Source organism: Stegodyphus dumicola, chromosome 2 (genome assembly GCF_044657685.1).
Source record: "Stegodyphus dumicola isolate Sdum_Otavi_A_Nest chromosome 2, ASM4465768v1".
NCBI lineage: Eukaryota > Metazoa > Arthropoda > Arachnida > Araneae > Eresidae > Stegodyphus > Stegodyphus dumicola.
Genome location: NC_140769.1, coordinates 20,572,027 through 20,595,751, shown reverse-complemented (window position 1 = coordinate 20,595,751; position 23,725 = coordinate 20,572,027). Strand labels below are relative to the sequence as shown.

The 23,725-nt window shown below is 33.4% G+C and overlaps 1 protein-coding gene across 3 annotated transcripts in view; it reads right to left on the bottom strand.

Moving 5' to 3' along the window:
• Ge-1 (Enhancer of mRNA-decapping protein 4 homolog Ge-1) overlaps positions 1-23,725 on the bottom strand; it is a 140,110-nt gene that overhangs the window by 22,327 nt on the left and 94,058 nt on the right. For all 3 annotated transcript variants that reach the window (XM_085810508.1, XM_085810506.1, XM_085810507.1), the window contains exons 17-18: positions 18,173-18,265; positions 5,705-5,904 (exon numbers count right to left, since the gene is read on the bottom strand). In XM_085810508.1, coding sequence (XP_085666634.1) covers positions 5,705-5,904; positions 18,173-18,265 — 293 coding nt within the window. The remainder of the gene's footprint in view (positions 1-5,704; positions 5,905-18,172; positions 18,266-23,725) is intronic.

Below are 23,725 nucleotides of genomic sequence, written 5' to 3'. Positions count from 1 at the left end.
TGAGGGATCAACACAGCAACTGAGGGCATTCTTTGCCATTTCCTTCATTTTTCATTTTTAATCCCAGAAAAATCTTTATAGATGCTATTTTTAAGATTTAATATCTGCTGGAACCAATATAAAAGTATGTTTGTTACATAGAATGCAAACAAACCAGCTGACAATAAGGTACATTTAAGTTAGAACTCAAGTACCTGAAATGTTGAAAATAAATAAATTCTTTATACATGCTAACCACATAAACTAAAATTTAAAAGATGATAAAATGTATACCAAAATCAGAACTCATCTAAAATGCAAAATTATCAGAGCCTGAAAGTCAGTATTTACAATAAAAGTCCTGAAACACACACAGAATATTCAAAATAAATTCATAAAACTAATTAATTTTAAAATCAAAACATGTTATTTGTAAAACTCATCTTAAATAAAAAATTTAATTGATCTACATATAAGAAAGAAAATGCCGTTAAATCTGACATCCTGAATTTTCTTGAACCGAGTTCACATGAGCCTGAATTACACATAAGTGATATGTGGCGGACTATAGAATGCCATAATTAAATTCTGTATACATAAATATATGCTTACATATATACATATAGAACATGGCGTGAAAAATTAAAGACGTAACTTGAATAATTTCGGGAATTTGCCCAACATCTTTGTTATACTTGACATGTTCAAAATACAGAATTTCACTATTACTCAAAAAATAAATTTAAGTAAGAACATATGAAATATAGGTGTTATAGCTTTTAGAGATATATAGAAGGAATTAATACAGTATGCAATCATCTATGACCAAAATGCAAGTTTTACAGTGATTTCCCATCTTGTGTATTAGACTGTCTAAGTGTTCCTACAGCAATAAAGTGCATTCATGCTGAACAGAGACCTTAAAGCTCCTGGACAGTGATAAAAGCTAAAGAGCTGCAGTGAAGCAAGTCAACATCCTAGCACATCCCACACATTTTATCTCCACTATTAAATAATGAAAGACCTATGTGTATATTCCTCGCACTGTGAAAAAATGGCTACACCCACAGCAACCAAATTTTTAATACACTTAGTTCTTTACCCAAACAGAGGCACCTCGAAGACCGAATTTTGAATTTCGAAATTGCATTCTGATTATTTCCTACTTGATAAATTTTCTCTGAAAAGTTAAAAAGTTTACTTTAAGTTTAAATTAAACTATTTAATAATTAATTAAACATGCTTAAATCATTTGAAAGAAATATCAGCATAAGAATTTAATATTTAGTTGTCAATATATTTGAATTACAAAGTATAACATTTGCAATACAATCATTATTGTTGATGTACATTTTAATACATATTTAGTAAACACAATTTTAAATTTATTTTAAATAATTTTTACTTTGCTCAAAAACTTTTTCAACAAAAAATGTGGCCCATCAGCTCTTTTTATATCATGCATTCTACTTCAGTTTCAGACCACTGTTACTATAGTAAAAACAAACTAAGGGATTTAAAAGCAAAAAACACAATTAAATTATTAATTTTTTTTACGCAAATAAATAAAAATGCAGTACATCAGGATTCTCCATGTTTTACTATGGAAAAGTATCAAATCTGCATGCGTAAAGTATGGGGGGGGGGAGCTGTTGACAGTCAGTACAGGGGTCCATATCTGATTTTGGATTTAGTATTGCATATATATATATATATATTTTATAAATATTTTAGGCAGCCGGTTGGATTTAAATCTGGAGAATATGCATGCCATTTCATCCAAAAATTTTTTGTTCTAAAGATAATTAGTCATTAGGATGGGGGCATATATCTGTCATCCATCAGGAGGAAATTGTTACCGACTGCAACCCTAAAGAACTTAACATATGGATAAAGAACCTTATCTCTGCATTTTCAGCATTCATAGATGTACTGATCAAAATGTGTCAGTTAATCCAACCATTCAAAATTATGCCTGCTTATACTATGAACTTACCAATACATTTCAAAGATGTTTTCTGACTTATTACATGTGTTTTGGTCCCTCCAAATTGTACTATGTCATAACTCTTTGTACAAAAAGAAGTCTTCAGTAAAGAGAATTCAGCTCTAGTCCATGGTATTCCAGTCACAAAAATCTCTGCCCCACTGCAGCCAAGAACATTTCACAGCCCAAGATAGTGGGGCACAAGTCATGGGTTTCCTTGCAAACAGCTCTCTTTTATGCAGTCTGTCACTCACGGTATAGCTGAATCGTCAATTTCCTGTAGCTTCCCTAGCAGTCTGGGCTGTCAATTCCTTTAAGCAATAATTCCTAAATTTATGAGTGTCTGTTGTGTTACATTATTGACTCGCTTCATACATCACTAGTGTCTTTAAATCATTTCCAGATTCTTCACATGATCCTTCACATGCCTTTATGCTTTTCCTTCCATCTCCCAATCACACGGCATTTATCACAATCTATCAAATGTCTTATCAAATAATCTATCAAATGTCACTATGCCTTTATGCTTTTCCTTCCATCTCCCAATCACATGGCATTTATCACAATCTATCAAATGTCTTCTCAATGACATGCTCCACATTCCACACACAAAAACATTATTCAACTACTCATACTTGAAATTCAAATTTGAAGTGTATCCTTGCACTTCTTTCTGTACCTGCTGAAAGAATAAATGCAAAAATTTGCACACATCTGTGCAGTAAATATGAATACCATTCAACTATATTATTATCAACACTGAGCTGAGTCTGTGTATATTCTTTGGTAGCATACATCCTGAACTTTAAAATTATATTTTAAATATAAAACTATTGCATCATACCTGTGAGCCAAATAAAAAAGGTTTGTTTGTGGCTCATGAGTTGCATATCCAAATAAAGCAATGTACGAACAAATTTAAAAAAAAAAATCATAATTTCAAATATTCATGTCACTAAAAGAAAATTAGAGCATACCCGGTAAGTGTGAGCTAAAATACTATAAAGTAATTGAAACAATAATGGAAAATCTTACCGAGGTATTCATGAAAGAAACATTATACTTGCTTATGTACTGAATGAAAAGAAAGGGTAATATTAGATATACATTTATTAAATTGAGACTCATTATTCTCTAAACATGCCATTTTATTTTTTCAACTATTAAAATTTTTCATACATAAAATAATTTTTTCCTTATTTCAACTATAAGAATTCCTTTTTTGAACCATAAACTATACTAGATATCACTGAATTTAAATAATAAATACCACAAAACCCATAAGCCCAAAAAATATATTACACATTTTTAAAGAAAATGATAACCTACTTATAACATAACTGACTAATAATAATAAAACCAATTAAATTAGCTTAAACTTTTCAGGATTGGATGGCCATTATATTAGCTTTAGTATTCCTTGTTTGAAAAGATGGGGATGTCCACTTTAATGGTGATGTCTTGTTTCCATTTCCCATGCTGAAAGTTTGAGGGTGAACTGTTAAGTTTGATGTGCCTACAGTCTTAATCGCTTATCACTTTCAACGCCTCAGTGTTAAGTATCCGGTTTTCTCTATCATTCTTGCAGATTCAGGATTCGAAAATAACCTCATTCATAAATAGTAAATAGAGACTTGTGTTTCTTTGAAATATTTCAGATTTTTGGGAGATGTTTTGGAGTTATTTTGCTTAATTTTTGAGCAATATACTAAAACAGTACTGACTGAAGAAGAAATACAAAAGCTGTTACAAGAGTTTGTGAAATGATAAATAATGTAACATCATAAAACACAGAATCGTACTAATAGGAACTGAAGATAGTAACTAGCTATCTTGTAATTTCATTCCATTCTTCCAAAAACTATATAAACCACACAATTTTCTCCCTTCTGACTTGAAATTTTTTTTGCAATAAAAAATTTGCAAAATGAAATATAAGAAGAATGTACAACACAATCACATTTGAACTATAATTTGCATATAATTTAATTCCTTGTCAGTTTTTTGCTCTTTAAGCGTTATGTTTTCATACATATTTTTAACATTTAGACTTAAAATTTTAACTTTTCTGAAATTTAAATTTCAACATTTCCATACAATTTACATTTTTAATAATTTATTCAGGGTTAATCCTTTATTTTTTTAACCATTCCTTCCTTAGGAAAAATTTTACTTTATAAAGGCACTTAACCCCTTCGAGCCGGGTAGCGCAAACGCACGCTCATCGCGGAGGCCGGCAGTGTCTTACGCGAGCGTCTGTCCAGGGCCGGGGGCTTTTTTGCTACTAAGCCTAATAAATCCATGAAATTTCCGAAGTATCAACGCATTGTTTAATAATGCTCTATAGAGTATTTAAACGGCTTATGCTTTATAGATATTTTTATACTATATACTTTAATTACCTTATTTCTTGTTTAAATGCATATTTTACACATTTTATTTTCATTACTCACCATTTTATGACTTTTATCATTATACATCTGAAAACTAAATATATTACTTAAAATTCTCTTCTCGTATGAAAAATTTGAAAACAGGGATCTACATACAGTCCTATGTTACATTCCTTGTACTCGTAATAACTCATTTGCCGTTTTGGAGGATTTTTCTGGGAATGTGAACAAACGAAGCATCGTCGTCTCATTTTCTTATCAGTCTCTTCTGAACAAAGTTTTGGAAAATGTCTTTCAGTTAATCTTTCAGAATCAATATCAGAATATCAGAATTTCAGAATCAATATCTGAAATATTTGGCATCATTTCTGCTATTTCATGCTCTGTTAAACATTTTCAATGCTTCGACATTGCAATGGTAAAAACAGAAAGAATTCATGTCTAGCAAGATCTAATTATTTTCTAAAAACTGAACTGCAAACCGAAATACCCAACGCTTTAGCGCAAATAAAACTTCTCTACTTAAATAAACAACTACCATGTGCAAATAATGTGCGATTTAAAGAGACGTCATAAACAACGCCATTCGGAAACATTTATTTCCTCTTTTGTTTATATAATCAAAAACATGTGTATGTGAGTCATGCTTCTCTCATTTCGAGTAGAAGGTCTAATGTACATGTATCTGAAACCATATGGACATACAGTGCCATCTTGTGGCAGAAATTACAATTTTTAAAACGTTCCAGGACACTGGCACAAATACGTGACAGTTGGTAGTGAACGGGAAAATGCTCTGGCACGCCTGTGTGTCGGCCGGGAAGTGAGTGTGTTCGTTGCTGGCATGTAGACGTGACAGTCGGCGCGAAGGGGTTAATTTGGTCAGATAAATTAAAATCATTATTTAAAAAATCTCACTACACACACACACACATATATAAGGTATGTCTTATAATATGAAGAAATAGAATGACATTTTCTCTAATGGAAATATACATTCTCTTCTGCGGATCACAGAGTAATATGATTTGGAATCAACTGCATATTTAAATTTTCCTTCATCAAGCCATCTAACAATTTAGACAATAATCCCTACATGTTCTTCCTTCCTTTTGTAAAGGAAATGCACAACTTTCAGGCTAAATCAAACTATCTAAAAGGGCCATCGTTGCAAACAGCAAGAGACTTCTTGAAAAGGGGGAAGCATAAATTATGAAAAACCTCATCTTTTAAAGAAACTTACAGGTGTCAAATACCTGACCTCAAAAGGTTAAAAACGGCTTTCAGCTAATTTACAGATATCTTTTTTTTTTTTTTTTCAAAAAATTTCATTTTAAAAGGATACAATCAGGAATGAGATGTTGAGATATCACAAGATCCAACTTCTTTGATAAATTACTTTCATCAGCAATTTCAGTACCCTTTCGGTCCTGCTGTAATAATTTTATCTCACTTTTTAAACCCTCTATTTCTCCTCTTTGGTCCTGCACCACATCAATTAAAGATTCAAGTTTAAACAGCATATCACCCATACTTTGATTTAACCTAAAAAATTCAAATTAAATTGATAAACACTTTAAAATGTAAGTAAATACAAACTTGGTTTAACCTAAAAAATCAGAATTAAATTGATAAAAAAGTTTAAAATGTAAATTTTAAAATACCACAAGAAGAACATAAGATGAAATATAAAACTATAAAACTTCAGGAAAATAATTCAAAATTTATGCAATAAATCTAACAGCAGAATATATATATATATATACAACAATTCATTTTATATACAAATAAATAAAACTATTCATTTCAAGGTCAATCATTCCTATATCTCTCTTACTCAAAAGAAAAAAATTTTTTTTGCTAGATCCCCCTCCAAATAAAGACTTTTATTTAAAATCTATGCCAACCTAAAATTGCTTTTTTGCCTAATGCTAAATTTTAAACTGCAATGTTTCTTTTCCAGTTTACATTCAGATTCTGTCACTGATTTAGAATTAACTTATTACAACCAAAATATAAACAATTCTTAATTAATTAGGCTGCAGGTTAATCAGGCTCCATCTAAGGGGAAAAAAATTCTGTCCATTGTGGAATAATGAAAAAATTACTATTACAAACCATCAGCGTAAAACAAAAGTACCTATGGAAAATATAAAAAGGAAAAGAAAAATCTGAGAGAACAAGTTCCCCAGAAAATACTGACATTTAGTGCAACTTATAACTTATTTTCTTCATTTCTGATCATTCTTCTGTTTTTATCATATATTCTTTTAGTTTAGAGTACTGATTTAATCAATATATTTAACTGAATATATATATTCTCAAGAATAAACTTGAAAATGCATGCAAATTGATAATAGTATTTTTCTTTTAATAACATTGTGGAATATTTCTGTTTCCTGTATTTTTTACTAGCATTAATCATGACTGAGTTAATTACAGACAATGCCCTCAGTATTACCCCAGTAATTCAGAAGTTTACTGCAGCATTAAATTTTTATCTGAAGACATAATCAAGAAAAGGACAATTTTCATAATAAATCTACTAACCAGAAACCTTTTCAGAAAGTACAGCTAGTTACCAGAAAATACACTGAAGAGCCAAAACATTATGGTCACCTATTCAATAATGCATTGTGTGACCTCTGGTCTGGAAAACAGCTGCAACTCGCCTCGGCATCGATGCCACAAGTTCTTGGTAAAAGACTGAAGACAGGTTGTACCAAATATCTACGTAGCAGTGAAGCAATTTCGATTCATTCCGACATTGTGATGCTTGAGCTCTAAGCTGTCGCTCCATGACATCCTAAATGTGCTCCATTGGGTTAAGATCCGGTGAGTAAGCTGGCCAGGGCATTAAATGAAATTCATCCTTATGTTCTGTGAACCACTCAAAGACAATTCACGCTTGGTGACATGAGGTGTTGTCCTGCTGGAAGATTCCAATTGGGAGGACACATGCCCTGTAAAAGTGCAATTAGTCTTCAGTTAATGTTCAGACAGTCCACAACTAAGGGTCCTAGACCCAACCATGAGAACACCCCACAAAGCAAAATACCACCCCCCAACAGCCTGAGTATGACTTGCTGTACAAGAAGGAGCAATTGTTCACCTAGAAGATGGCACACCCTGACACGACCACTGATGTGATGAATGAGAAATTATGATTCATTCAAATGTCTTCCACATATCCATTTGTCCAGTCTCGATGTTTCTGGGCCCACATAAGCATAGTTGACAATGACGCTTGGTTAACAGAGACACACGACTTGCACTTGGACCTGCATTGTATCAAACTGTCAGGTGTTGATTTTGCTATACCAAGCGGGACAGTCTCCGACATCCTTTTTCTTTGAAGATGCAAGGATGCCCAACACTTTGGCATCTACAGAGGGTTTCAGCATTATTCATCCACTTTACATAAATACTAACAACGGCAGATCATGAGCAACCCATCAGTTGTGCAGTTTCGCAGATACTCGTTCCAAGTCTTTGGGCCATTACAATTTGCATTCTATCAAATTCACTTAGATCAGCAGCCATTCCCCATTACTAGCAAAATAAGTGCAAGAATGATTCCTTACCTTCCCTAGCAGCAGTTAAATACTATTTCCACTTAATCACATGCCATCCAGATGAATTCATTGAAAAATGTGGGGATGGTCATAACATTTTGGCTTATCGGTGTATATCCTATTATTTTGTAATACCAATACAGCCTTGTATTAAGGTTTTAAGATGCACATTAAAGTATACACATTAGAGTATGAGTTTTTAAAACTGCTGTTTTGATGTTTATGAATTAAATAGAATAATAAATAAAACTAAACTTTTGATACTTTTTAATAATTAGCACGGTTACAGACTAGATAGTTTTCACAGAAAAGTTAAGAGTTTTTAAAGCAAAATATCACTATGTAAGAAAAACTGTTCACTCTGTAAAAGAAATTTCTAACAACATAACATTCATAATATTACTGCTCTTTCAGTTTTCAAAATAAAACAAAAGAGCTTAGAATTCCACAGGATTTTTAAAAAGTGCTTATTAATATAATGAACAGCCACACAATTTAATAACTTCTCAACCATGTTATTTATTTTTCAAGAGCAATTAAATTCTAAAGAGATTCCAAAGATTAAAAATAAGAACACCTTGGTTACACAAAAGATGGGGGAAAGAGACACACGGGATGAGAAAATTACATACAGGGTTCGTACACATTTTTGCACCTGGTAATATGTACTTTTAGGGACCATTAATGAAAAACATTAAGGACCTATCAGCAAATGGAACTGAATAATTCAATTAAAGACATTATCTATGACTGAACTTTACTTCTGTAATACCATCCTAAGAATAAAACAGATTCATAAGTAGGGTGTGTTACATTAAACATAATTTAAATTTAATAAATTAATTATAAAATAAAATTTGACAACAAAAAAAATTATCAAATAACATTAAATATTTTACACTTATAATAGCTGAACATATTTTAAAGAAGATTAGTGACATTTTATTTACATTTTAAAAACAGCTTTATGCTGTTTTTTTTTTTTTTTTTTTTTTTTTTTTGTTTGTTTGTTTGTTTAATTTCATCATATACTTAATCAGTCTAGAGGTTTAACAAATAGCAGGCAAATTTTATGTCAAAAGGCGTAGGTTAAAATGAAAAGTAAAGTCAAAATCAGCATGATCCTTAACAGAAGACTGACTTTTGCCACCACTGCTGCATGCCTAGCGAGAGACCTGCTCATCAAAGCAGACCTGAATGCCTGATGTTGGCATGGTTGATAAGTTTTAAAGTTAGGTTATGTGTTGCCTGCCTCGCACAGTTAATGTAGCTTTGTTATAGAGATACTAAAGTTGTAGCCCAGTTAATAGGTTCCAATAAGACATTAAAACACCAGAGGGAATAAGTTGTTTTGTTACACTAATTTTTACATTTTTATATTGTATCTTGTGACCACAGTAAGGATTAACAAAAGGCAATGACTCGCTTTAATATGCAGAGATAACTTTTAATGGTGAGCGATTAGTTACAAACCATAAAATTAGGTAGCTAGATATCTTTAGTCATTTTAGATTTACATGGTCACTATTAAGCTTTTTAAAAAAAAATCTGTAAAAAAGCAAACTAATGACATTTCACAGTTTAAAACACACATAATTGATTCTTAAATTATATTAGGATAATTATACATTAAAAGCTTTGTATTTTATAGGCAAAATACACTTCAAAATAATTATGCATCTTTTTGATTAATTCATATCAATTTGTGATCCACTAATTTCTGCTTCACCTCCTAATTTGTCAAATCTCGACAGAAAACCTATACAGTTTCACTTGATCTGATAAAAGTTAGATAGTCCAAAATACCTGACACACATGAAGCAAATTATTGCCATGTCTGAAATCAACTACAAAGTAGGATAAAGGTTTAAATAAACCTCTAATATTTAAGCAGAATTTGGAAAATAAAAGTACATTTATATGCTAATAAAATAAACTACAGCTCGTGGTAGGAAAAGTAAAATTCAAATTAAAAATGTGGACTAGAAGTCAAAGACTATTCAAATTATAAGCTGTCTCGATAATTCTATCATAGTAATAAATTCAAATTTCAGCAGCACTAACACAAAGCCAAATAATTACAAATTACCAGAGCTGACAAGATCTAATGCAGCATGAAAGCAGAGGCCAGAAAGACGCTGCGTCTTACAATCCCAAAACCTCAATTTAAATATTATCTAATCTGGTTGCATTCTGGCGAAGAAACGGAAAGAAGTTATAGTAAAGGCTGAAATTATAAAGAAATGGTTAATTCATATAATAATAACTGTACATATCTTTGAAGAATAATTTTCATTCTCTTTATGTGTTCAGTTTCTTTCCTCAATAAAGTTCCTCTTAATTTTAGAATTTTTGGATTTAATTACAGATTTCTGTTATTCTAAAAACTATATACATTCAGAATGTATAGAAGGAGCTGCTAATTTTATTTATTTAGCAACATGAACATAGAGAATAAATATGAAATGATGTATGATCAGGGCCGTTTACAAAGCCAGTGTGGCAGAATTTTTAGAATTTATTGCCGCACAGAGTAAAATAAACTAGAAGTGGCAAAACTTTTAGAATTTAGGACAGGCACTAGGAGCGGAATTTAGAGAGGTACTAGGACGCAGAATTGAGGACCCACAGAGATTGCATTAGATGGAAAAATGCCTAGCGCTAGCCCTGTGTATCATGCATTGAGACATACATGATGAATCTTTTAAATTGATAGTTTTCAATTTCTTTATTAATATAAATTTTTTCCCCATAGATGCCTGTCCATGTGACAAGATTAGAAGCATTTTTAATATTTCCCATGCTTGCAGCATTTAGTGAAAAGAAGAGAAAAAAATGGAAGATAAACATGTTAAGCAAACGACTTCTAGGATCAGAAGTAAAAAAATCAAATATTGTGGGAAATGTCATGTCATGATATTCCCTAATCCCCTACTGTGTGACGTATGCATTGCGTCAGCATGTGTTTCCTGCCTTCGGAAGAAGACGAGGATTAGCTGGCGAGCGGAGCAGACGTTGCTCGATCGCTCGTATACCATTTTCATTAATTGTAATCCTAATGTAATCCATATTTGTAAATAGTAATAAATGTGTGTTATCAACCATGGTTGTTGCCTTTCCCCACATTTTGGGGGCTCGACCGTGCCTTTTGTGCATGCGTTAATCGAACCCTAGACACCAGCAATCATTAAAGACGTTCAGAAAGCTAACAAAGGCAAGACGTGCCTTTATGACGATTTAATATTCTTCTTCAAGCCGGACGATGTATGTGAATGAAGACATGCCTTTATGATGATTTAATATTTTTCAAGCTGGACGACATATGTGAATGATGTTACATGATACTTGTCCATTCTTCTGATTTTGGACGTTAAATCGAAATTCGATTTTGGATTACATTGGATTGGCCAAGAAATATTTTGGATTATAAGGACTGCCCCAAAGTTAGGTAGGCCCATTTTTCCCTGATTCGTTCATAATTTATTAGTATTACGATTTTACTGTTTAATTCTCATTCATACAAACCCTATTTCATATTCATATTGTCCTATTTTACTGTTTAAAGAACTATGGGCCTAAAATTAGGTGATATCCCATTGATAGCGAATTCTCTTAAATATGGCACAACACAAGTTATTAAATTATTTAATACCGTGCTCGGATATTCCGATTTTGATCATTCTTCGCGAAAGCGAATGCGAAATTTTGCCACGTTCCCGGACAGTTTTGATTTGGCAAAACATAAAGAACTTCTATTAAAAGATTTTTCTTTATGAGATTTTATATCAGTGGCGAATTTATTGCATTTGGAAGCTTCCACTAATAAAGATGTTTTATGTGAAAAAAATTTTCATGCGTTCACTGACGGATTTTCACAATTCCCTAGACGTTAGTTTTTTATCCAATGATGATCATTCAATTTCAAACACCGACAGTGCACCGACGCCTGTAGGTCTAAGTTCTTCTGTTCCCCCTTCCCGTCCCTCCATGGCGCCAAGCCCATATTGCGTTGTTTCTTCTGACACGGAAGTAATAAACTTGAATTCCAGTCGCTCCAGTGTTTATATGACGGCGAACACCGAGATTCGCGAGATGACTCATGACTTATGGTTTATTTTGAGAGATCTTTCAACCACTTGCAGAAACTTTTCAGGCAATGATTCCTATTCAGTCCGTGCTTTTTTCAACAATATAGAGGATAATTTCCAATTATTCCCAAATCTTACCGACCAGCAAAAATTAGTTTTTGCGAAACAACTTGTTGTGGGTACTGCTAAAACTTTTTTGTTTTCACAATGGAATCTCAATTCATGCATGTTTAAAACAGTATTACTTAATGAGTTCTCCGATAAAATTACATCTATTAAAATTCATAAACAACTCAAAAGACGAAAAATGCGCTTGAATGAAAGCTCTTTGCAATATTTTATCGCAATGCGCGAAATTGCAAGTCCTGGTGATGGTGTTATCGACGAGGCTTCTGTCATTCAGTATACCATTCAAGGAATATTAGGTACCCCATCCGATAAAATTATTCTCTACGGTGCAAAATCATATTCTGAATTCAAGGAAAAGCTACGCACTTATGAATCTGTAGTTAAGACTAGACATACAAATATCTCTCATCCATCAAATTTTCAAAATACGACTAATGGCCCAAGACGAAGTACTGGATGAAAAATTCAGACCAACAACACGACATGAAATTTAATAATACTGGTCCATCTAAAACTAAACCACAAACTTGTTTTAACTGCAATGAGATCGGACACCTCTCACAGTCTTTTCCTAATCGTTCTCTTGGCCCAAAGTGTCTAACTTATGGTTGTTTAGGACATAAATCTATGGATTGCCGCCCAAATGAGACTTCCATTCCACCTGCCGAAGTAAATACAGTACAAACCTCTCACGGTAATATGCGTAAAACTGTCGTTATACTCAATAGCACAGTTTCAGGATTAATTGACATTGGAAGTGAGGTCACATTACTGAACCAAAACACATGGATTCAACTTGGTTCCCCACCACTTTCAAATAATTCTGGAGTGTTAACTGGTTTCGGATTCTCGAAAATTCCTATTATTGGCTATTTTCAGACCATTATCAACATTGATAATCAGGACTTTCCGGCTAATATTAGAGTTGTTCCAAATCATTCTATGCAATTTTCTTTTATTGTAGGATGTGATGTAATTAAAAATGCTAAATTAACTATTACACCAGACGGTATATAGTTTTCAAAACCTCCCGAGCAATGCTTTGAAACTGCTCCTGAATCTTTCATTTTTGCAATAAATGACGATGTTCTAGCTTTTGACATTGGTTCAAATGTTTCCAAAGAAACTTGTGCTGCAGCAGAACGTTTGCTGAATTCTTATGTCCCAAATAAAACAAAGACGACAGATATTAAACTTAATATCATTCTATCCGATGATAAACCGATTTTTCACCCTCCTAGACGCCTTCCTTTTGTTGAACGGGAAATTTTTGACAAACAAATAAATGAATGGTTGAAACTTAAAATTATTGAACCTTGTTCATCTCCATATGCCAGTCAAGTTCTCGTGGTGCGTAAAAAGATGGTACACTCCATGTTTGCATCGATTATAGGAAACTTAATCGCCTTTTAATTAAGGATCATTTTCCTACTCCTCTTATTGATGACATTTTGGATAAACTTCAAGACGCGCAAATTTTTAGTACTCTTGACCTACGTAACAGCTTTTTTTATGTGCCAGTAGCGGACGAAAGTAAACCATATACAGCTTTTGTAACTCACAACGGACAATTCCAGTTTCTTCGAATGCCCTTGTGTTTTTCAAATTGCCCTTCAGTATTTTAGCACTTTATAAATTATGTTTTTCGTGATTTAATTGTCAAAGGTTATGTTTTACCCTACATGGACGATGTAGTTATTCCCGCCAAAAATGAAAATGAGGCCATTCATCGTCTCAACCAAGTACTCAAAGTTGCTAGTGAATATGGTCTAGAAGTTAATTTTCGTAAATGTCAATTTCTTCACAAAAAAATCGAATTTCTTGAAGGTGGTAAACTTTTTCCTTCCCCTTTGAAAACAAAATCTGTAATTAACTACCCCGAACCTAAGAGTACGAAACACGTCCAACGCTTTCTCGGTCTCATGGGATATTTTAGGAAATTCATCCCCTCATATTCTAGCATTGCAAAACCCCTTAGTGATCTCCTTCGTAAGGACACCCCCTTTCAATTTCATGCTGATCAGAAAGCCGCATTTTACAGATTAAAATATTTGCTTTCTCAACAACCAGTTTTAAGTATTTTTAATCAAAAGAGTCCTATCGAAATTCATACTGACGCATCCATTGATGGCTTGGGGGCAGTCCTACTACAAACATCTATGAACGATAACAGCTTTCACCCTGTCTACTACATGTCAAAGAAAACATCGGACAACGAGCGTAAATACACCAGTTATGAACTCGAAGTCCTTGCAATTGTTGAAGCTTTAAAAAAGTTCCTTATTTACGTCCTTGGTTCACATTTTAAAATTATCACTGACTGCAACGCTTTTGTGCAAACTTTAAATAAAAAGGAACTCAATTCAAGAATAGCTCGATGGGTTTTATATCTCCAAGATTTTGACTACGAAATTGAGCACCGTACCGGTTCAAAAATGGCTCACGTGGATGCCCTCAGTCGCAGTCCACGTTGCATGACTATCCAAGACAGTGTCCTTCTCCAATTTCACAAAGCACAAGAAACCGACGAGCATATTACGGCTATTAAAGCAATCCTTCAAACAACGCCTTCGTATGATAACTTTCTCGTTAAGAACAATCTCCTGTACAAAAACGTCAACGGCATTGTCTTACTTGTGGTGCCTGAGAATATGCAGGCAAATGTCATTAAAACAGCTCACGAACGAGGCCACTTCGCCGTAATCCACACTCAAGAACTTTTAAACAACGAATATTTTATCCCAAATCTGAAAGAAAAAATTGAGCGGTGTATCCATAACTGCATCCCATGCATTCTCAATAATCGATTTTTTTTTCTTATACCTATGTTACTATATTATAATAATTTTTTTAATTTGATGATATACTATGTTGCTTCAGGCGAGGTCACCTGTCCGGTTATGATGGCCGAATGTGGGAAATGTTATGTCATGATATTCCCTAATTCCCTACTGTGTGACGTATGCATTGCGTCAGCATGTGTTTCCCGCCTTCGGAAGATGACGAGGATTAGCTGGCGAGCGGAGCAGACGTCGCTCGATCGCTCGTATACCATTTTCATTAATTGTAATCCTAATGTAATCTATATTTGTAAATAGTAATAAATGTGTGTTATCAACTATGGTCATTGCCTTTCCCCACAATATTATGTTTTTATTGTTTTTCCAAAAATTCTCCCAAAAGTGAGAAACCGGTCACAAATTTCTTGTAAAATATATCCATTATGTGTTAATACCATGAAAACATTTTTCATTTTATCATATTTTTCTGGAATCTTCTAGAACCGTGTATTTATAAATCTTGACTTCAAATCCTTCTAAACTTTCTAAGTTGCAAGGTCCAAAATCCTAAAATAAAATTAACCCTACCAATTTTGTTACAGCAGAAAGGCAAGGGGGGGGGGTTGGGGGGAGGGAATCTGAAGAAGAAAGTGCAAATTGAAGCATATTTTGAGAATTCTGAATATTCTGAGACAATTACATAGAAAAATCTCTTACCATGGGAAGGGGGGAAGGCAACAATAATTACATAGCTATTTTCTCTTGCTAAAAATTGTTTCATAAATTGTGCTTTATAGCATTTATTACTTTGTTTATTTTTCAAATTCAATTTATTGTAATAACAGTAATGCCACTTTTTAATATGACAGCGATAAATAAAAATTCTTTATTTTTATTTTACTTCTGAAGTATAAACTTAACATTTTACCATTACTTTAATAAAATTTAACAATGTTATAATGCTCTAAAAAATCATCGAAAAATCCAAATAAAAAAATTTTGTGTGGAAATTGATCTTAAAATAGCCAAAATGGGGATAAATGGTCAAATTTAAAGCCATTTAATAAAAGATTTAACATCCCTAAAAGGGAAAAGTTATTTAAAGACAAAACAAAAAGAAATAATTTTGAAATGTTTATGTTTCACTTCTTGCCCAGAAAATCGAGTATCAAACCGTTTATATTAGAAACGGGAACAAATTCAAATAACTCATGAAATACATATTTGTCAGTGAATCGCCAAAAATATTCTTCCAAAATGCTAATTCACACTTAAAATGGAAGTCATAAAAGCAGACAGTAATTTCAGGAAATTAAAATTAAGGACCTTCTGCCGCTTTTGGCCCAAATTAAGGACTTTTAAGGACCTAAAATCGATTGCATAAAACCTAAGGCCCTTTAAATTAATTTTAAGTTTTAACCTGTTCAGTACGGGCGTGTCATATGTGCATCAGCAGCGAACCTTACCTCGTGGCCGGGTGTGTCATATTTGAATCGCCATTTAATTCACTCTATGGCCGGGCGTACCACATTTGACTTTTTAGATAGAATGCTTAATTAGCATTTTTTGTTGCCACTAGATGTAGCTGTATGTCTGTTATGGGAAAATATATCGAAAGGTAAGTATATGTACCTTCATTCCTATGCAATGTTTTTTTTATTTTTGGTATTTTGTTTCAGAATGCGAGATTCGTGGATGGGTGTTGAGCAATGTAATGTCTCTTTAACTGCCTCATTTGATATAAACAAATGCCCATGTTCTCGATGCTCTGAGGTATTTTTTATTTTTATTTTTGCGATTTACGTATTTGAACATAGAAGAATATACACAAATGTTAATTCATTAGTGTTGAGTAACGTGATGGCTCTTACTGCTTCATTTCATATAAACAAATTAACATGTTCTTTATGCTCTGGAATACTTAATTTATTTATTTTATTGTTATTTTATTTTTTTTATCCCCATATAGTGGAGTCATTAGAGACTTTTTTATTACTGTTAGATTTTTCCCGCATTGAGAAGAATATTTTGTATAGCTTAGCAAAAGTTTTTTAATGGCAAAACGAAAGCGCTATCTGACCGTAGAAGATACACAAATGCTAAATGAGTCAAATTTGCTGATATTCTATTTCTGTGACATTTGCAACATTTTACTTTGCGTACACCCATGTTTCAAAGAATATCATACACTGTCTCTTTTTTGAAATATTCATCGTATTCTTTCCCATTGTTTTCACATTGAATTTTTATGACAGTTTTAATATTTTTTTATTTTAATTGTGTGTTGAGTTAAATAAAATCTGCGATTGTTTGGATATTTTTCCATATATATTTAATTGTGGGATAAAGGAAAAATCATATTATTCTAGAATGTGTGTGTATTAATTATGGCAAAGCACACTATTGCTATCTGCCTAAGGGGAGGGATGCCTTCGTGGAGGACTTTCTAAGGGAAACTGGCTCGTATACACGTTACACATGGGGAAAACCACGAAAACACCCTTGCAGCCAGCCCATTCGCGGGATTCGAACCTCGGACCGAACTACCAGTGTTCAGCGACTTTACCACTCGGCTGCTGGTGGGCCTATTCTAAAATGAGTATTTTATAAAATTTTTAAGGAAAATATAACAACAAAAGTTTAAAATTAATTCTGACAACTACTTGAATATTCTTCTCATAATGTACCAAAAATTGGAACTATTGGATGACAAATTTAATTTAAACGAATTTTTTTCCAAAGTTAGGTTTAGCAGTGCAAACTGCCCTGTCCCCACAAGACAACATGTCCGGTCAACACGCCGTCCCTAGAGAACGCTTCGGTAACAGAGGTGCCCATCGTGAATGGGTTAAGGACATTACGAACCCTGTATATAAGATACAGGTAAAATACTTTCTCCAAGAAAAATGAAAATTACAATAACTCTTCACTTGCTTTCTTTTTCAAATGATTAATTTTTCTTAATTGCTTATTTAATTATTTCTTTATTGCTTTATTATTCAAACATAAGCTTTTATTACTTAAAGATAATGAACTATATTAAAAAAAAAAGAAGAAGAAGAAAAGAAAGAATCCCCTGGCTTTTTGTAAAAAGTTTAAATTTTTCCTGAACATTTCTCAGTTCCTTGACTTTCTAGGCAATCTTCTTAGACACCCTATATATTGAGAACTCTGTAATAGATATAACAAAAACAAAATGTGTATACAAGACTAACATTAATCAATTATATATATTACTCACTTTGCAAGAGATCTGTTTACATTCACATCAAAAGCAGTAGATGATGCATCTCCACTATTAGGATGAAAACACTGGTTATGGCTCTTGAGTTCACTAAAATATACAAGTGGTATTTAAAAAATACTTATTATAAAAATATTTTTTAATATTTAAATATTGAGAATTATAATATTTTTTACTTAATATTATATTTCATTAGCAATAAAAAGTAATTTATTTAGAAGAATACTCATTTCTATGAACCTGCTTTTTTAAAATTTATTTGCTTTAGTCTTTAAATGCCACAACACAACAAGGCCAATGATAAATATTAGTAGTTTGACTTGGATTAGAGTTCCGGCAAATGTTTCGCCTTCATTAGTGTTTTTGCTGGTTTTCTACTTAAGTATAGCTAAATGTGAATTAGTTTCTTAAGAAATTCCTCCATGAAGACAACCATTCTCTTACATAGACTGACCTTAATGTTTTATACATATTACATTAATGAAGTATACATATTACATTATTAACCCATCAGGAGTAAGAATAATCTCTAGAACATTTTTCTGCAAAGACAGGCAATAATCCATGACAACAACCCCTACAACTCATTTTAGGCAATTTTGAGGAATTTGTTACAATACAGGTATAAGAGAGTGGAAGGTATGCTCCTTCCATAATCTTGTAAAGAGTGAGGAGGGCAACCAATGACTTAAAGAAAAGATTCTTCGGCATTTCACACCTTTGTGCCATTTAGGCCCACAGATTTGCACAAAGCTGTCTTTAGCTCATGCACAGTAAATCACTATTATGAGATCCGGGCTTGGAAGAATTGAAAGTAATGCAATTAATTTATCTCAGAGTGAAATTTCACAAAAAGAAATGCCAGTGGATAATTGCTGCTGGAAGAGACGACAGCAGATGTCTCAATAATAGAGTCTGCAATTTCTTCAGTGATGCTAATCACACGGCCAATCTTTTTCCAGAAAGGAAAGTTAAGTAGTCTTTATACAATCCACATGCTTTTCTAACTCTTTCCCATACTTTTTTGCTTGGTGTAAAGGCTGTTTGTGATAAAACATATGACACCCATGAATCCATCTGGCTGTGACTTTTTTTACTTTTCTGGTGCTTACTTTGGCCTTTTCTTGAAGGTTTTACAATTTGACAAAGTGGGATACCCATGGAAAGCTCCCCAATCTTTTCTCTGCTGTCTGAGAGTTTCTTGGCAATCAAGTATTCCATTGTGATTTTGAAAATTTTAGTAACTTTGTTGATGTCATAGGTACAGAGAAAGCTGCTGCTTGAATAATATCATCAATAGGCCAAAGTAAACACCAGAAACCACATCACCAGAACACCTCTTTTACCTTCTGTAACCTCTGCAAGAGATGAAAAGAGCTCTCAGTCTTCCTTATCAAGTTAAAGACAAAGGATTTTTGACATGGGATTTACTCCTTCTCATGCAAGAGTTACAAAAATAGGAAAATGATTACTATCATAAATATTATATTTCCCACACTATATGTATAAAAAGGCAGATAAGAGAGATAAAGACCCAAGAGATAAAGAATAGACAGCAAGATCAAGAACATGGAATCTTCTTGTAGTCTCATGGAAATAGGTATTTTGTCCATTATTGAGGAGACAATGATTTTCAATCATTTGTTCATTTTGTCTTCCTTGAGGGTTTATGTCCTTACTTCCCCAAAGTGAACTATGGCTGTTAAAATCCCCTAGGGTTCTGGAAGCTGCTCTATAATATTATATAATTCTCTTTGATTGATGTTGTCGTTTTGAGGCAAATAAAACAGAACAAATTCAAACTAATATCCTTGTATTTATTTGAATGGCAACAGCTTGAAGATTTGTAGTTAAAGGAATCAAATGAGAAGGATAATTAAGTGAAGTGAGTAGACCTACACCTCCTCTCACATATAAGATTGTCTTTCTTAGTGAACAAAAACTCCTGCAGCTTAGCTTGTTTCCTGTACTGACAAGATTAAGTATTCAGGATAATGTACATCAGTCAAATCTTTCGTGCTGATATAATTTTCATAGAAATTGCAACAGTTCCATGAAATGAGGATAGCCATTGTCAGATGTTTGCTCTCTTGGTGCTGTTTCTTGGTTTTTCATGGGAGTAGGTGTTTCAAGATGTCCAGTCCCTTTTAAATGTCCATCTCAGAATCAATAAGATCTGTATTGATTCTTTTATATGAGTCTGCACTTTTGATTTCTGAGAGGTTTCATAATTTTGTCCTTTTATTTGACACTTCCTATTTGATTAGATTTTGGAATTAAAAATATTGATGGAATTGATTTGAGCTGTCTTTTCTTGTAATTTTCAACTGCTTATTCATGCCCAAAGACTTACATTTTGTGTGCCCATGGATTTCACATTGCGGTCGAAAATCAGGAGAGTTGGCAACTCTGTAATAGGTTATAATACCAGGCTTCAATACATTTTAGTAAATCAGGTGAACATAATGTCAGGATTATGTGCTTCGCATTTGTCAGATCACCATCTTCACACATCTTGATCTATCAAGCAGCACAGACAATCTGTTCGGACAGCTCAGAAATCATTTGCTCTTCTGTAATGAAGAGGTCAATCTCCAAGATTATTCCATGACTGTAATTCAATGTCTTATGCTCTGAAACACTCATGTCAACTTGACAAAGTTTATTTAAACCGTGAAAGTTAACAAACTGATGAGCTCAAGAAATTGTTTCAATTAGAATATCTCCATAATGCAACCTTCTGATGTTTTTTGGCTCACCAACGCAGGATTTTATAAATTTATTATCAGAAATTTTCGTGGATTTTTATTCTTGTCAGCATTTACATTTGTCCGTCTTAATTTTTTTTAGAAATAGGAATGTTTTTCATTTTGTTCATTTCTTTGCATATTAGAGTTTATTATTATTTAAAGAATATATATATATTAAAAAAATAAAAGATGCAGACCTGGCATCCTGACCTACTAGGGAGTCCAACAAGAGGATGCAGATTCCTGTGCCAGGATTAACCAGGACTGTATACAGGGGTGTTTGTGGGACCCCAAAAAATCCCCTGAAACTTTTACGGACTTACTACTGACATTCTGGAGTTTCGAGAAGTGGGGGGGGGGGGGAGAAATGAAAAATTACAATTATGAAGTATTGAATGACCTAATTATAAAAGTTCAATGAATTACTTTTTTTGCAAAATTAATAACCGTAAATTTTCAAACATATTAACTACTACATTTTATGTAAATATTTTAAATTACCTGAATTAATTCTTTAAAAAAAATTATCTAATTTCTGCTGCTTTTTTTTTATTTTCTGATGTTTGTGGGCTTGTCTTTCTTTCGTGGTGAACTTCATAATTGCAGGAAGGTTGACTTTTATTTTCCTCATTTACAGTTGAAGAAATTTCCTCGAGAACTGCACATGCAGAGGTAGAAGCAGTTTGCTTTTCTGCTAATGTAGAAGGTTTTTCAGAGACTTTTATAGGTGACTCAACTGAAATACATGTTTTTAAGTCCTCATGATATGTTTTCCAACTTCTGTTCATATTCAGTAAGAGATCTTTGTGAATTGGATCAGTCATTGGATTTTTTGAGCCATATTTTTCACACGAGGTTTCTTTAGAAGCCATTAAATCATATTTAATAGTCTGCACTGTATCTAGGGAATCAATCTTAAGAGAGGTTCTATAGTCAGTGACAAGTGTATTCATTAAGTTGAATGCACTTTCCACTAATGGGCCATGGAAGCAGCTAAGGCAGGCTTTGACCAATTTAGCCAATGTAGGATACTTATAATCATTTGTGAAATCATCTTTTAAATTAAAAACTTTAGACCAATATTTATCAATTGTACACTTGACTTGATTTCCACTTTCATCAGATGTGTAGAGCATTTCTTTGGTGATATCAATATCACTTCAGTTTTATCAGTTTTAATGATATTTTCCTTAATAGTTTTTGTGAGCCCATATTTCATCTTATAACATGCAGTAGTCCTGGACATTTCCAACAAGTTTAGTGCCGTCTGATCGTGGCTCAACTGTTTGCAGAGTTCAATTAAATTGGGAGCTACACTGAAAGAAAGAGAATTCTCGGTGATAAACGAAGTTATTAATACCTCTTGGCGTGCTTTTCTTGTCACTATATCCAATGGCCGAGCATCAGTCTCCAGTAAGTCATCAGTATTTTTTGAATTAGCATAATTACTTAAAGTCATTGAATGTCTAATGCACTTTGAATATTTTATGTGCGTCACAGTTTTAGAATGATTTGTGAAAGCCTTGAATCCTTCCCCACCATACTTCAGCAGTGAGTTACAAAAAACACAATATGCTTGTCCAGCAACATTTATTTTCTTGCACCATGTGCCGATGGTATCCCCATTACCATCTCTCCGTTCAATCCAATTCTACCTAAATGCATTCCGGACACCTTCTTCTAATTGTATAATATCACTATTTATATCGAGAAATTTCATAGTGAAATTCTGTTGCGTACATAAATAAAAAAATATTAAATAAACAAAACGAAAAATTTACACGTGCATCAATAAATGAAACGAAAATTTTACACAGCAGAGAAAAAAAAGTTGAGAAGCGATCAATGACAAATAGCTAATACAGCGAAAAATCCCCCTTCTCTACTTATTGGCGCCACGCCAGGAGAGATAAGACCTTTGAACCCAGAGTCAAGTGATCGCACATCTGGTCGAACGAAGTCGCTCCCTTTTTTTCCTGCCGCGCCTACTTGCCGAAAAGAATCCAGAAGAGAATGTCCGAGAACCAGGGGAATGAGTCATAACTCGCAATAATGAAAGAACAAAAAAGAAGTTTTTTCCCACTTTTCACGCATCATCACTGCCTTTGGAGAAAGAAAGGAAAAGTTTTCACCACACACACTGACCTTGCGTTTTCTGCTTTCAAAGCAAACAAAATTACCCAGATCAAAATAAATAATTCATTATTATTCCTACTTCCTTTTGAACGACGATCCCCGGAACCAGATCAAAATAAATAATTCATTATTATTCCTACTTTCTTTTGAACGACGATCCCCGGAATTTCCGGGGATCAAAGTTCAAAATCTCCGGAATTCCGGGGTTTCCCCGGAGCACAAACACCCCTGTGTATATAATATGAAGCCCCATTGTCAGCTTTCCCCAAAGCGTGAACTCCAGTGAGCTTATCCTTAAGCCACTGAGACTAAGGGCAAGTGACCAACTGATTGACACTAGAGAGAACAGCTAAGTGCATCCCATTTCAATATGAAGCAGATGCCCAAGCATGGAACAATACCTTGACCCTCAACTACTAGGACCCTCCTTTCCAGGCACAATGAGTCGCAATGCACAGCAAACATGTAGGCGGTTTTCTCTTAAAAGAAACTTGAAATAAAGTCATGTAACAGAATATCACTTTGAGCCCCAACCTCCAAAAAAGGAAAACTAAGAAGAGATGAAACAGAAAGAAGGAAATATAACTTGGGCTCCATGATCTTGACCCCCGTCTTACCAAAAGGCCAAGAGGGTGATACCTTGAAGGCTAGGGTTACACGGAAT